The 17,014-nt window shown below is 34.1% G+C and overlaps 1 protein-coding gene across 1 annotated transcript in view; it reads left to right on the top strand.

Moving 5' to 3' along the window:
- Positions 1 to 1,220: 1,220 nt before the first annotated feature.
- LOC127871825 (two pore channel protein 1-like) overlaps positions 1,221 to 17,014 on the top strand; it is a 30,520-nt gene continuing 14,726 nt past the window's right edge. The window contains exons 1-6 of the mRNA XM_052415050.1: positions 1,221 to 1,797; positions 6,242 to 6,324; positions 8,591 to 8,711; positions 12,870 to 12,998; positions 13,328 to 13,447; positions 14,118 to 14,236. Of these exons, the coding sequence (XP_052271010.1) occupies positions 1,381 to 1,797; positions 6,242 to 6,324; positions 8,591 to 8,711; positions 12,870 to 12,998; positions 13,328 to 13,447; positions 14,118 to 14,236 (989 nt within the window). The 5' untranslated portion in view covers positions 1,221 to 1,380. The remainder of the gene's footprint in view (positions 1,798 to 6,241; positions 6,325 to 8,590; positions 8,712 to 12,869; positions 12,999 to 13,327; positions 13,448 to 14,117; positions 14,237 to 17,014) is intronic.

Genomic DNA, 17,014 nt, shown 5'->3' with positions numbered 1-17,014 from the left:
GTAATTTACTTTTACACTTAGAGACGCGAGTTGCCTACCCTATTTGTGAGAAGGTATTGGAAACAACATACATTTTGCATATTAAATGAAACAGATTATAATTCATGTTTTCCGCCGGCAAAAACACTGATTGAACAACCAAAAACACGAGGGTGCCGAGGTAAGAGATGACACGTGTACTCATTGATTTGTGTTAAATTTCATTTTAGCAATATTATACAGAAATAACCGTGATGCCAATTATATTAGTCATTAATAATACTACATATACACTCGTTTCAACAGTTTCGGGGAAATGTATGAAACAATATTAGCATATAAATATAAGGACTGTAGATTACTACAAAATGTTAAACCACTTAAACCCTGACAAAACGTTATATATAATTGGTAAGTAATGACTAGAAATATGCCATAACATGGACAATAATTTCTGTTCCTCACATATCTGCCCGATGTACAATTATTATATAATTCCCTTGTAAACTGCAACACTCGAAAGCAAATGTGATCGCCATTTCTTCACAACAATTGACAATCGATAGACTGTGCATAAAGGCTAATTTCACAGTTCCACTTGCAAAAGGTGCTTTATCGGAACCGATCACTTTGTATAGAGAACTTTTTTACCGCTGTTATTATCGGAGTGCCATTTAAGCAAGAGACTGCAATCGAATCAAGAGACACAGATTCCTGTGGAAAATATCGGATGCTATATTACTATTTAATACACTTGTATCTGGTATATATTGATAAAAATTAGAATAAGAACTATAACAATAGCAATCTTGCGATGGAGAAAATATTGTTATTGCAAATTATTTTGTAAGTCAACGTGTGCTTTAAATTTTACTGGAAAAGGACAGAGCTTCGATGAGTCAGTGTATATCAAAACTTCGTTGAGATAAAAAAAAAAATCTACTCGTGAGTCGAAACAAATTTATTTACATTTTGTTACATTTTTTATGACAGATCATTTATGTAATTTGAGAGGTTTTTTTCTACAAAAATGTTTAAAAGTCTTAACCAGACCTTCACTCTTGAATATTTGTAAAGACTACGTTTAAATTGTGGTTTGAGAAATTATAAATTGATAAGCCGACCATGAAGTCGTTCAGTTTGTGACACAAATTAATAATAACTGTGCAGTATGGTACATCGTATATTCCAGTCAGCAAGCGTTTCAGGAATGTTTATAATACCAATATTACAAACAGGCACTAGAGCTTCAACGAGAACTAATGGGCGCTATTAATTCCTAGTTTGTAATCAAACAATAATATATTTTGTAGCACGTTTCCTTGAATAAGGACATCCCTGTGTACTTGGTTATTTTGTTGATAACCAAATTACCCACAACTGGAATACAATTTAAAAACAATGGACACGGAACAAATTACGGTTCAAGTTATTAAAGAAACCCCAACGTATGAAGGTGATAGTGAGAACACAAATGGAAGAAATGGCATTACACCTTGTGGCGCAGCGTTGCCTGTGAACACAGGCATTGTGGAGAAAAGTGAAAACACAGACGTTTACCACCCACATGATTGCAGGAAAGCAGACGACGTTACGTTTGTAAACGGTGGTTACTCCGAGGCGGTCACTGGAGATTCCGACCAACCTGGTGTAGACATCAAGTCCAGTGGTTGTTCTAATAGACACAAGACCGACTGGCATGGTCTCACTTCGGTAGATGGATCGGGGAAATCGGCGTATGACGATCTGCCAACCTACCTACCCGTGCGTTCCAGAAGAGGGCTCGAGTTCGGCTCGGAGAAGCAGATAACAGACGATGTAAGTTGGCAATTTCTTTTTCACTTCTGTTTCGTAATTTCACATCGATTTTGTTGAAATCAATAGGTCCCTTTTCAATCCAGACACTGGTTAGAACTAGTACCTAGTATCTTATGATAAACGACCCGTCTACCAAGGATCTGACTCATGGCCACCAAATCGCAAGGGTCCGAAAATTCATCAAAATCAAACATCATTTAATTTTGCTCGTAGATGTTGATTTGTTATCCGCGTATGCGCTTGACAAATGAAGACAATTTTCTTTTTAAACATTTTACGACATAGTTTGCTCTATCAATTATTCAGTAAGCATACAAAATAATGTAAACAATAATAACCGCTTGTACAGAAATGTGTGAATGACGTATTTTTGATCTTGGTAGGAAAATACGGAAGTCGTATAAAAATCTATTTAGTCATTTATTATTTCGGCATAGCTGTATACGCAAGCTTTCACGTAAGCCTGACCTTTGTAAGCGACCAATCAATTTGAATATAAAATTTCCCGCCGGTAGGCCTGAAACTTTTCGCAGTAGAAAACGTGCAATCTACAAACAGATTTCACATTAACATTAATATATTATTTCAACGACTTTCTATTTTTGGGAAGTAAAGAGTATGAAAAGAGATACCACAGTTCGTTTAGACACGATGTTTTGCGTATTCAACATGAAACAATTGTTTCTCTAATGATAAGGTTCTCGACATCAAAACAGAGTGTGTGCCCCTTTATATTAAAAAGAATGTCAGCGCCAGAGCGTTTGTACTTAAAGACGTTGTTCTCATATTTGGTAATTATTACGATATTGCATTCTGTGCACTCATAAATTTTAGATCATGTAAGTATTGCTGTTCAGTAACCTGATATACTTTTTGACGAAAATATTTAAAATTGTTTTCGAAATTGACCATTAAACACGTATATGTTTAAAGCTTTATAAAAGCCGTCGTTCAGTGAAATTGATACCTCACTTTAATGCATTGCGTTCCAACCCGCAAGGTATCAAGGTCAGTTTGCGGTCAGTTAAAGAAATCGTTATATAAACGCTATCGCGTAAAATATGTGCTCTTGAAGTTTATTTTGATCAGAAAGATACTAAATAAAGATATTCGGCGATATTATTATGGTATGTCAATCATAGAGTTTTCATATTTTTCAACAATTGCATGATAAGGACCAATTTTGATTAATTTAATTAGAAATAGTTATCCAATTAAACCAATTTATTAAGCATGAGCACGATTATTCACGATACTATTAATAATGGAATCATATTAGATTCGAGTGTTGCCGACTGACCTTTATGCTTTCATTTATTTTCATGATTCGTGTGTTTTTCTATTCTGTAAATATAGATATCTGAGTTATAATATCTAATAAAGCGAAATAAGCCACGAAATCTGGCGCAACATCCCGTAATTGATTTGCGTGTGATGCAGCTAAGAACTACGCAGAAAAAAAGGCATTCGCTATTTTTGATCTCATAGATATAACTTTTGATTGTTCATAAACACCGACCACAATTAACGCCGTATATCTTTTTTGCCGAGAGAGAGAGAGAGAGAGATTGCGTTACCCAGGCAACAGCAAAACTACGTTAAGAAAGGCATCTACGTATCCAATAAAATTATGGATTTTAAATACATTGTTCGAGAATTTAGTGAAATCTGACTTTTCTTTTTTGATTAATTCCAAATGCAGAGTGTCAGGGGAATAATTTTTCGCATTAGGTTTTTCAATTACTAATGCACACAAGTAGACGCCATATATAATTGAATTTGTTTAATCAATTTTATTGCTATGACGACACGTTACCCTTTGCAATCGCACACGTGTATGGCGTGTCACAGCAGTGCTCTTGTTTCTGACATATTTTTTAAATAAAAACAACGTTTTTGCATGTTATTGATTCGATGTTCTTATGTCTCGCGTTCATCATGCACAACACGAACAAATGCTAATTATATCCATATAGTTCAAACCAAGAAGTGTTAAATTAGGCGCTTATTTTAATTATTTGTCGCATTCCGGTATTCGTTGCTGGAACACATTTAATGAAAGGTAAGCGATAGGTCTTACACCTGGAATATTAACAGTACAATCAGCTTGCAGTTGGGTGCGAATCACGTCTTGTTAATACAACACCGCCTGGCACATCACGGTGGTTAGAACTGTCGGGCTATACCCTCCTTTGTTCCATGTTATAATACTTAAACGGAAACAAGACTTTAAAAATATAATGCGGATATGTTAATATGGTATCTAATAGGTTATTTCGTATTTGTACAAATGAGCGAATCAGGGGCCGCAGGTTTGCCTCCACTTGATCAACCATTGTATACTAAATTGTCAATGTGCTTTGAGACTCACGGGGCTTTAACCCAGGTGCAAAGTACAACAATGTACAAGGTGTCACATCGGGCTTTTTACAAGATTAATGGTTGACTCTGGAACAGGGCCTCTGTAATCTTTATATAGCATTATCTCCAATAACACGTCTTCTGGGGTAGTTGAGGGATGGAGTGGGACCATGGTAATATGGGAGAAACTCATTGCACTCGATAAAAAGGATCTTTTCATGACTAACTTATACTTGATATAAATGGTTATATTTAAACGAATATCAATAGGCCATGTGCGGCCTTACTTTTGGATCCTGACTGGACATTACGTACACTAGCTCGCATGATCGCAGTAATTTCTTGCGATAAAAACAGGCATTAATTGGTGTGAAAACTTTGATAGAGTTCGAATTTGCGCTTACACATTGGATATCGCGCTAACAAGGCAACGGAAAACTACCTCAAGGAAACGAGACAACGCATTCAATTATGATATGGATGTCAACTATAATGTTAAAAAATCAAGTGATCGTCGATGACTCCCCCCCCACCCCTTTGAATGATACATGATGCAACGCATCAGGAGAATATTTTGCCGCATTCATTTCTACATTGTCAAATGTACAAAGGTAGACGTTACATATGATCGAGTTCTTGATTAAAATTGTATTGCTATGATGGCATATTACGTGTTTCTACATATATATCATATGTTTTTGACGTCGTAGCAACATTCCCGTTTCTTAAATATTTTTTAATTGCACTGAAAGAAAACACTCGTTGTTGCATGTTATTGATTCGATGTACTGATGTATCATATTCATAATGTAATAGGCATGATTCAAATTCTATTTTTAAATTTTGATACAGGATAACAAAAACCAAGAGGCGTCAGAGGCGCACCTTAATTTTACTTATCTTTCTCATTCCATTATTCGTTGCTGGAACACATTTTACTAGATCATCGATAACCCTTTCACCTTGAAGATTGAAAATAGAATAAACGTGCATAAGGTGCGAATAACGCCTTGTAAAAGATATGGACCAATTTAACCCCGTCTTGCACATCTCAAGTGGCCGTAATGTAGGTCTAAACTAGTTACACAACGGTTTTGTTGCATGATCTAATATTTAAACGGACTAAGGACTTTTAAAAGATCTTGTTGATATAATATAGACATTAAGTTACTTGATTTAACCACCCCCACACATCCTAGAAGATACCACGTTCAAAAGATATCGATGGGTCTTATGAAGCCCGGTGTGAAGCCCGTTGTTAAGCAACCAGTACACCGCATCTCGTTTTAATGCCCATGCGTCTCAACGATGGTTAAGTAGGATAGGGTTGTGCATGGGTGGGAGGCAAACCATGTGATTAAGTAGGATAGGGTTGTGCCTGGGTGGGGGGCAAACCATGTGATTAAGTAGGATAGGGTTGTACCTGGGTGGGGGCGAACCATATGATTAAGTAGGATAAGGTTATGCTTGGGTAGGGGGCGAACCATGTGGTTAAGTAGGATAGGGTTGTGCCTGGGTAGGGGCGAACCACACATATTTGATAGCTTTGTATTATTTGTTCTGTAATTAGCTAGTATATCAGTATATCGTTATTTGAACACCAAAATGTGTAACCATCATTATTCAAACTGATAGTATCTTTTGAGTATACGGGTTAGTATCTATGTAGTTATTATTAATATCAGAAGACAACTTGCCAATAAAAGAATTAATAACAAAATCAGCTTGTAACCATTTATCATTTACAGCAAATGTGCTGCACGTTTTCTTTCGCATCATACAAGGGACGCTGTGGCATTTCTAGCTTAACAAAAATACCCAAATGTCGAAGCAAAAAATTACATAGTCAAAAATGAACAAAATGGTAATTTGTTGAAAAAGCCTAGATTTTTTTATCGACATGTATAAATGAGTTACCAGTATCTATGGAGTAGGTTGTTCATTAAAAAAAACCTGCGGCCCCCGTCGATGTGACTGACGATATGACATGCTATACACTTTTGTTGCATTTTTATGCAGTTACACCATGACTATTACAATATCACACTGTATCAAACGGGTAAACCATTTTCTGCTTTAACAGGACCTAAATTTAGCAGCGACTCTTGTTGCCGATGCTATGGAAGGCCACAAATTCGAGGTGAAGCGGGAACCAAGATATGTGAGGTTTGTATGATCTTCCGGCTTATATTGGTAGAAAAACAACAAACCCACTGTGCATTGTGTTATAATCGATATATAGAAAAGTGTATATATATATAGAAAGAGAGAGAGATATGAGTTAACGATTCCAGTGCGAATGCACACTGCCGTGTACTTAAATGAGCGTGAAGTTGTTTCATGTGGATGCAGGTTTTTACAAGACAATGGTTCTATTGTACATTCGCACTGGAGAATCGTTATCTCATATCTGTATACACCCCTGAAGAAGACGTATAGTCCAAAGCGCTAGGGTGCAAGATACTCTTTGTTTACACTGTTTGAACAATTTCTCTCTTATATATATATATATACTTATTTCTTATTGCTCTTGTTGGCATCGCACTGAAGTGCGGAGACTCGTATGTAATACGTTTTTTTCGCTTATGGGAGGAGAAGTTATTTTACGGATCAATGTATATATTTTTGTTGTCAGAATATCTTTCATAGTGGTGATTTTTTGTGTAAATTAGTGTAAATGAGTACTGCATTTGTGTCTATTACATTTACTACAACATTTATTGCCAATAATGCAAAGCTAATTCTTTAAATTAATACCTGATCACAGGGACTAGGCAATAATAAAAGATCACAGGGACTGGGCATACGTGAACCAGTGAAACTTTCTGGTTTTGTATAAAAACAAAACATAATCAAAATATATTTATTTTGTGGTTTTTCTAACAATAGCGCAGACTTTTGCTGTTCGAGTTTTGGTTAACGCGTATTTTCTTCAATTTTACAAGACGACAGCGATTACACGGTTTATTGCTTTATTGATAACCGTTACACTACAGTCAGTTATTAATATCTTAGTTAGAAGGTGATTTTTCAAGCGGTTCCGTAGTGTAGTGGTTACACGCTCGCTTCACATGTGAGAGGCCCAAGGTTCGCGCCCCAATAGAATCAAATTATTTTATTTGTGTTCTATGCTTACTTTTTGTTTTGATGTAGACATTTTAGTTTAAATAAATACGCTGGTTTATTGTAACCATTTTTTATTATGTCCATGAAATATATGTGTCAGAGGTTGGGGGGGGGTCGTAAACACATTAAAATTTTTACAGTGTTTTCATATCAATGAGTACTCAACCCCTATCGTAAATGAGCAACATAAGAATAAGTTCAGAATCATCTCCCCTTCAAGTTGAGAAAATATGAAATTACGCTTACAAGATGAAGCAGATTTTTTAAAACTTACACAGTTCTGTTCCATTAATGAAAACTGCACACGGATGCCAGTAAAAAAGGAAACCAATGTAAATAAAATGAACTATGAAATATTTGGGGGTTACAACACAAAATCGTAGATAATGGTTATTTGGGGGTTATAACACAACATCATAGATAATGGTTATTTAGGGGTTATAACACAAAATCATAGATACTGGTTATACCAGTATCTTTTTCTATTTGTTAAAAAGAATCGGCCAATATATTAATATTTACAGTTCCATGTAACTTCATTGAGTGCCTTTTACACTGAAATTCCCGACTCCCTTTGATGCTTTGCATCAATACTTATCTTGTATCCTTATGGGATCCAGTGGTTTTGAAGGTATATTCGTTGGTGTTTTATTATATATATATAATAAATAATAAATACAACGTTGGTTTCATGTTTGTAAATAAATGTTCATGTAACTGTCCCTTCTGTGTATGTAAAACTGTTCCAACGTTGGAGATGTGTTGCGGTAGGAATAGGAATATGTATGTCTGTTTGTATGTCTGTGTGTCTGGTTGTTCACGCATATCTTTCTCCATATATATATATAATTTAAAATTCTCAAAAGTATATACAAGTTAAAATGTTGGCAATAAAGGCCTTTTATGTGATTTATTTAAAGTTGTATGTTATAAACTGCGGTAAATTTTCCAATAACTTCATTTTGCCTTTCATCTAGTTTTTATTTATTAAGAACATTCAAAAATACACTATTTCCCCTCATGTGGACTATTCGCAATTGATATCGAATACTTCTGAACTTGAGAAAATATAAGCGTAATATCATTTGAGCATCCAAGTAATTGACACTGTCAACAGTATCAGTAAACGTTAGCTCCCCATAACATTTATTTTCTTGTTTATTTCATGCCACAACAAATTAAGCAAAACCTGTCCTAGAAATTATATCCACAACACGTGAACTTCAATTCAAAACATCTCTATCAATACTTTACCTTTGGAGAAAGTTCTTATTTCCATCTAAAATATACTGCTTTTCTATTTTAGGTCATACAAATACTTCAAGTCCATGTACATGCGGCTGCCCCTCTATGTGGCTATAATATCTTCTCTTTTACTGGCTCTGTTTGAGAAACCGGCGGTTAAAGGTCTTGAACTTCCGTACCAGGTAAGTTTGACTGAGTATATTCGCGTCTCTTGCGATCATTACATTAACCTTTTAATTGACGGACGAAAGCATTGAATATAAGTCGTATCGAGGTACCTGGTAAGTGGCACTCGGCATACTATTCTCATGTTATCATTTACCATTTCATGACAGACAATTGCATAAAAGATTATCTGTATTGCGTGTGCATCTCTCATGTGATATCATTGAACTTTCATTGACATACTGAACTCTTCAACGCTCATACCAGGTAAGTTTCAGTTCACTTATAAACCTTACTCGTGACAATAACGTTGACCTTTCAGTGACAAATAAAGCTCTTGAATTACTGTACCGGACTTCTTCACTTCTTATACACGTCTCATTTGATTATACAATTTCACTTTAAGTGAAAAACTAAGAGTTAAACCAATTATGTCGCATTGCTTGCACAAATGTAATCTCATCATCAAACAACATGACTGACAATAATTTGCACAATCTTCATCTTCAAAAAATATTTCTCTGACTGCTCACAAAATAAACATATGCATAATAATTGTATGTAAGTATAATTAAGTTGTTTTGCATCAAATTCATATCCTTTGACTATGTTAACTTAGGTTTCTATAACATTTACGTATATCAGAAACATTTACACACTACGTATTTAAAATGCAAATAAATTACATTTAATTTTGTGTATTATTGCTTTTTGTAGGCAGCACCTTGAAAGTGTCACGAATAACGTTCTAAAGCGGCAATGCTTTATGAGCCGCGTCAGGCGAATATAAGTCTTGTGAAATATACGGCCAAGGTAGCATCAGAAAAAAATGCGCATTATCGTCGTCTGATAAGAAGCTACCATGTCAGCTAATGGGACCATGAAGCCTTTCGTTATTTGACATTTGAAACGCCTATATAACTAGATTCTCAAAAAAAAATTTTTGGATGTATTAAAGCATTAATCTAGGATCACTACTAGCTGGATTTGAAGCCTTACCATAACTCTAACGGTGATTTAATGAATAAATAGCCATTATGAGATGAATACAACTATATACAATGAAACAGTTTTCAACCACAGAAGTAAAACATGTTCTGGCAAGTGCCATCATATTTAACTTACTTACACGTCATTTTTTGTATTGCTAACAAATTAAAATAGCTCAGGTGTCGTTGCATTAAAAGAAAAGTTAAAGGTGTCGTTGCATTAAAAGAAAAGTTAAAATTAACGTTGAACATCCAAGCCTGAAACCGTTTGTATACTTCATTTCAATGAGTATTACAACAGTAGTTAACTAACACATGACTAATAATAGTTTGCAATTCTACAATATATTTGATGAACAACAATTTAAATTCGACCGTTATGGATTACCATCAATGAATCTTGACCGTAATGGATTAACAACAGTTTTCGAAATTGTGTTGTTTTTGTATCCACGAATAAGTGATACGAACTATGTTATGGGGACACAGAAGTTTTAGGCATTCAATTTGGAATATTCTGTATCTATTCTGTACAAAATAACGGTTAAGAGAACACATACCACAATACTCGTATACTCATTATTACCTTATTTCCAAACTGGAAAAATACAACTATTTAACAAGATACGTACATATAAGCAATTGACATTAGCAACTATCTGTGAACATTTTATTATAGCGACCTTTATCGAAATATCAAATTACGAATTATTAACACGTTCGGTATAATGCAAGTTTGATTAATCAATTCCCCCGTGATCTTCACTCTGCTGAGACCTATTAGAGTTAATGGAACACTTAATATAATGCTTCAACTTGCAAAGAGCAGAGCATATTATCAATTATTTCTCTTATGAAAGGGTTGAGATCAAAAGAGGAGTATATAGGAGTAATAGGCTTATTGAGGAAAGAACATTTCATTATGGCAATTTATTAACAATTCATGTTTTATCATTCTATTACTACAACTCATTGTGCATACAAAACACTGAATTACTATGTATATTAATTTTTATTCCATAATAACAACGAAAGTAACAACAAAAACACAAAAGTTAAGAAGTCATGTGAAGATGAAATAATTGTTTCTTGTAAAGTAATCGTCAATCAAACGAACATTACCGTAAATATACCGTACCGATAAGTACATTTATTGAAATGTCTGTCTATTGAACAAAGGTGTACACACCATAGATTGATTTTCTAGTCAGTCGATCTTTCCGCATGGATCAGCGTGTTGAGGTTCGCACATGCCTGCTTCAAATGAGCAATAAAGAAATGACACGACAGCCTCGCGGTCAATACATAACGCAAGAGAACATTACATTAATGAAGAATTTAAAATTGATGTAAGCCGCAATCGTCGAATCGTTGTTTTGAAGAAACAACATATTCAAAATATGAATACTTATAATGTACACGTTTCAAATTCACTTTTTAGCTGTGTTTACAATAACAAAAGAGCCATGGTGGCCCCAAATTGATTATCTGAATTCACAGATAGACGTCTGTTAGGGGAGTTTTCTTTTAATCTTCACTGAAAATAATGATAATGTACAGAAAGGTTGGGCCATATTTGACCATACACTTTTAGTCAAGGTTAACATACATACGGTAAACCTATGTGAGGTTAAATAAACAAATAAAAAACCTATGGGCATATGATTCCAAAGAAGAATTTTGAAGTCATTTTTCTTTAAAAGTCTATATTTACTATGTGACTAATTGGGTCGTGGCCAGTTTTATCCAATCGGCAAAATTTGAACACACTTTTGTACAGGGCAAATACATGATGCTCCATACTACAAATCTAGGCTCTCATACAAATTTATTGTTTGGGAAAATGTGTATATAATCTATATACATAATCATGGAAACAAGTAACCCACAGGGCGGGACAACACTAACTCACCCTGATCAACTCGTGCTTAGTTAGGCTAATTAGAACAATAATAATATTCATTGCACGTACCATAAATTGTGAATGACATCACAACCACAGATTGCGATGTAGTCAACTCGATGAGTACGATATATAGATACAATATTGCAACAGATAATCGAAACATGTCAAATACTAGAACGCAGGCATTTGTTATAATCTAACAAATGCCATATAAAAAGTTCTAAGTAGTCCGTTCCACAAACATTTAAAATTGTATACAGATATTCCCACATACCGATCGATCAAATTACTGCAAGAGACACCCCTTCTCTGCTGGCGGTATAACTACACCCAAGCTTAGCTTTAAATCCCTGCCTTAATTATTCATTCATCATGTGTGCTGCGTGCTGCATATATAATCAAATAATTGTTTCATTAAATTATTTATGATTTAATCATTTATAGGAATTGTCTTAAAAAAATCAACATATGATGGAAATCATCTATAACTGCATTACATTTTTTTTTGCTGACAAGCAAACAACTATCTTTCCAAATCTGAAATGCTTGTACATGTGAATGCAGTGTCTATTGTTGGCCCGTATATAAGTAGCCGCTGTGAGGGTTTTGGGGGCTTAAAGTCCCAGTTCGCGGAATAGATCGTTGTTTTGCATCGTATAGCGAGAAATAAACTTTACATAAATTCATTGCAATATATTTGTATCGATGTTGACATCGAAAACCTGGTCAAAATCGGTTTTGAATCGATAAAATAATATATAAACGATCATAAATACATGCAATAGGCGAAAATCATTCCATCGTCGCGAGTTATGCAAATTATATCTATATGTATATTTAGCTTTCGCAAAACATTATTTGCATATGGAAGATGAATACATAGATTTAGCAAAAACGTAGCGTTGCAACTCAGTTTCCGTCAGTAACAGATGTTTTTGCATTTGTTCTTACCTTCTCGCCGCTAAATTCGCCCGTATCCGCAATTGTGTTTGTTTAGGTTTGAATTAACGTGTCGAATCATGAAGATTAATTATGTCGTTTTCGTACTTTACCGTACTCGACTCCAAAATAAAAATCGCTATATTGTTTGTTTTCAACCGATTTAAACCGGCTTTTCAGTGGTATCCGCAATAAAAACACGTTTTCTTACGATTCTGCCTATATAGGCAGAATCGTAAGAAAACGTGTTTTTATTGCGGCAGAATCGTAAGAAAACGTGTTTTTATTGCGGATATATATATAGCTATGAACGGGGACTTTAAGAAAACACTCTGTTTCAGGCGACAATGGCAATTGAAGGGGCGTGTCTGCTGTTTTTCGTATTTCGCATCTGTCACCACGCCCACTGGCGGTCACGTAGCGGATTCGAGAAGGACATTAAGATGCTTGTCGCAATTGCGAGCATTATTGTAAGTTCTGGAAATGGAATACCGGTACCCTTGTATTTTAATTACGAGTAATTATAAATATTTTTCTCTCATATGTTGTTATGTTTGTATAATTTATGGAACATTTGGTTGCATGAGTGTCACACTGTACCTGTTGTTTCAGTTTGACTTTTTATTGTGGTATTTAAATGTGACCTGTTTAAAATACTCTCCGAACATTCCATGTATTGCGTTTTATTATTTAAAAAAGAGAAAAATGCGTTTTATTCGTGGAACTCTCTTTCTGAATAACTTAACGTATGGTAAATTAAATTTCAATAATCTTCCAATGAATATACTTGACGCCACAGGTGACGGTTGTGGACATGGTTGTGTACGTGTTCCTGTTACATCTAACGTCATGGCAGGCGGTACGATATACGAGAAGTCTCCGCCCACTTCTCATAATGAACTTCTCAGACGGCACGCACGTAAGAATTGACGTCACATTTTCAAAGGCATTTCAAATCTTTTAATAAATTAAAGTAGTGTAATGATTCGTCAAAAAAGCGATTTTTTAACGAAATTTATTTATATGATGTCGACTTTTCAATTTAAACGTGTTTGCTCGGTAGATTGTTCAATTTGTCAAACCTAAGTACCAATCATTTTGTATTTAAATTTTTATTCAGACAAATGTCTATTTTTAACGTTTTTATTGGCTGCCTATTATTTGATTGTCATGACTTATTTATAATGAATTTTTGTCGACATGAAATGACATCACCTCAGTATTTATTAATGTTTTATTATATTTTCTTCTTATGATTATACTTTATTTTTACGCATAATGGTCAGCAAACGTCTGAATTTCCCATTTACATTTAACGAATTGAATAGTTTGTTTAAGCAAAAAACAACAACAACAACACCTTATACCCGCTATTTTGCGCTGTGATCAATTGTTATTAATAGCGTGGTGTTTTCATTTGACCTATTCAGGATGCACGCGTACGTGTTAACATATCATATTTATTCTGTTTTTAACTAATATAATAGCATACATAAATTGCATAAACGCATTGTGCGTTTATTTACATTTCAGTTACTTCGGGCCTGGAGTAACTGCCGGATCACTTTGTGTGTTTATTCTTATTTCAGTTAAGTCGGGCCTGGAGTAACATCCGGATAACATTGAGGCAGATTGCTCACGTCATAGGCCTTTTTTATTTTCTCATTCTTGTATTCGCCCTTGTCGGCATGAAATTGTTCCAGACCAGGTATACGATCAGTTGCTAATTTCTAACTGTCCTATTAATTCGCGTCGTTATGAAATATAGTGTTAGTGTGTTAGTGAACTTCATTTTATCCGACGATTTGAAGAAAGGTTTACCCTTCGAGGCGTACCGAGTTATATTTATCCTACAATATGTTTTTATTTGTTCCCGATGCAATAAAAAGAAGTGAAGACTCGCTTAAAACAATAGGAAAAACTTATTAAATTGATTGAATAGCGTAGTCATATTAATATTGGTTGTGATCTTACCCGTAAACGCCAAACGAAATAGTCCCAAAAATTTCCACGCAAAAGCAGAGTAACTAGACAAAATATCGCTAAATGCCTCGATTCAAATTTGATCAGCATTCCAAATGTAAACCTTTTTTTTCAACTCGTCGGATAAATTCGAGTTCACAATCACACATGCATAGTATTCTATTTATCCTTCAATATTTTTTTAAATTGGTTCCCGATGCAAAAAACAAGTCTTTAATTGCTAAAAACAATAGTAAAAACAGATTAATTAGCCGAAACTCGACGCAAAAGCAGAGTAACAAGACAAAATATCGCTATATGCATCGATTCAAGTTTAATCAGCATTCAAAATGTTACACTCTCAATCAGAGCACAGGCGATTTTGTTGCAACTGAAATTCTAGTTTCCCCACTGCAAAAAAACAACATAATTTTTATGCTGCAATTTTGAATCAACTCGTTCAGCATTAATCTCCGCCAATATTGTTAATTTTAGTCTATAAACAACTCTTCTGTTTTCACACTTTTACTAACTGGCATAAACATGTCAAACATCTACTGGTTCTTGCTCTACTCACCAAAAGTGTGCAAAAATCATTTTTGTTTTCTTCAAATTGTGTTTGCTTCCATGACGAGAAAATTCCATGAAAACTCTGCACACATTATTAAAATTTGCATTTCTTCATCGCCATCAATCCTGTTTATTTTAAAGCAATTGGCTTATGCAGGCAATTCTTTATGGATAGACATTCTTTGTTCGACTGACAAAACAACGACTTATTTATCAAAGAAATTACCCTTTTAAGTCAACATCGATTTCCGTCGAAAAGTAAAAGAACAATTCACTGACTCTTCTTAATTCGTCAATTGTTCAATAAAACACCACGTTATTTGAGTATATTCGACATTTAAAGGAATCGAAAATTCAGTATCACCGGTTTCATTCGATTAATATATTCCGACACATTTAGTCACATTGTTAATAATAATCATTCTTAAACACACACAATCGTACCAAATGCAGACATTCGTTTACCTGAATAACAGACAGACAGACAGACAGAATGTTTTATTGACGTAAACTTTACAGTTTTTTGTCATTTACAAAATAGTTACATGTATACAAAGCACTATGTCAACGTGATAACAAATAAGAATATTTAAATATCATATTGATCGCGTAAAAATCATATTCAGACATACATGATTTTAATTAATAAGTTGTACATAATGAAGATTTGTTTTACAAATACTAATAAGAAACAAAAAAAAACAATAAAATAGTATTCGTGTTTCGCTAGATTAACATATACAGATGATGAAAACAATTATTTGTTAATAACTTTCATAGAAATATTGGAGGATGAAAACCATAAATATAGTTCAATTATTTAAACGTTATACAAGACAACTTGATACGAAAAAAATGAAGAAAAATTAGTTAGTTAATATTTTAACAAATTTGTTCAAGATAAGTAAAATTTGACCATGCGTTAAGACTATACGTGAAGTATTTGAAATATACTAAACTGTACAACATATATAATTTAAAAACAAAAGGTAATTGTACAAAATTTGATTATTTTTTGTACATTTTACAAAATATGCAACAATAATATTTAAGTTGTGCTAGGCTAACATATTCAGATGATGAATAAGGTGAATGTAATCAGAACTTGTACAGACGAATGTTGAGGATGAACATAGTACGACCATCAAACATTAAAACGACGAGTTTATTTACCCAACTACTAGATGAAAGGAAATTTATTAGTTAATATTTGAATATCCAGGGTTGGTTAGCTGGGTGGGGCTGCATTATGGCTCTACATATGAATTTGCTCAGGTTCCTTACTTGTGTTTTGTTTGAAGTACCCATTAATTCAACAAATTTAACATACTTGGTCTTTTATAATAGTAGGTTTTGATTAGTTCTTTTCTCAGTGAATTGAAGGCTGGGCATATCATGATAAAATGGTACTCGTCTTCAATATCTCTGACTTGACATTTTGCGCATACTCGCTGTGATCTCTCTATATTGTTATGTCTACCTGTTTCAATTGCTAGTTTGAGCGACGATACTCGTAATTTTGAAACACATATACGCAATTTGTTTGGCAAATAATCAAGATATGGTTCAAACTCAAAGGTGCATTTAAATAATTTATATGTCATTAATGAGTTGCTATTATTAATCGAATTGTACCAGGATTGCTTAAAAACGTCTTAAACAATTGACTTAAATACAATATGGAAGGTATCGAGATTGACCGAAGAGGGATTGTCCCATACGTATGAAAACCCGTAGGTATCCAATAACGCAATCAAGTGATTTTGTCAGCTGTGTTGTAAAATTAGGTGTAGCTGTGTAGTTAAATAAGCTCTTTTCTAACATATGAATAATTGTGTAAGCTTATTAGCGTCCCCGTATGAGTGTCTGGTTACCACGCGGGAGACACTAGTTTATTTCCCCGTTTGGTTCAGAATTTGTTTCTTTTTAGCAAAACGAATTTAAAAGAAACGCT

Source organism: Dreissena polymorpha, chromosome 3 (genome assembly GCF_020536995.1).
Source record: "Dreissena polymorpha isolate Duluth1 chromosome 3, UMN_Dpol_1.0, whole genome shotgun sequence".
NCBI classification, from domain to species: Eukaryota; Metazoa; Mollusca; class Bivalvia; order Myida; family Dreissenidae; genus Dreissena; species Dreissena polymorpha.
Note: the sequence above shows the minus strand (reverse complement) of the source record. Positions and strands in the feature narration are given on the sequence as shown.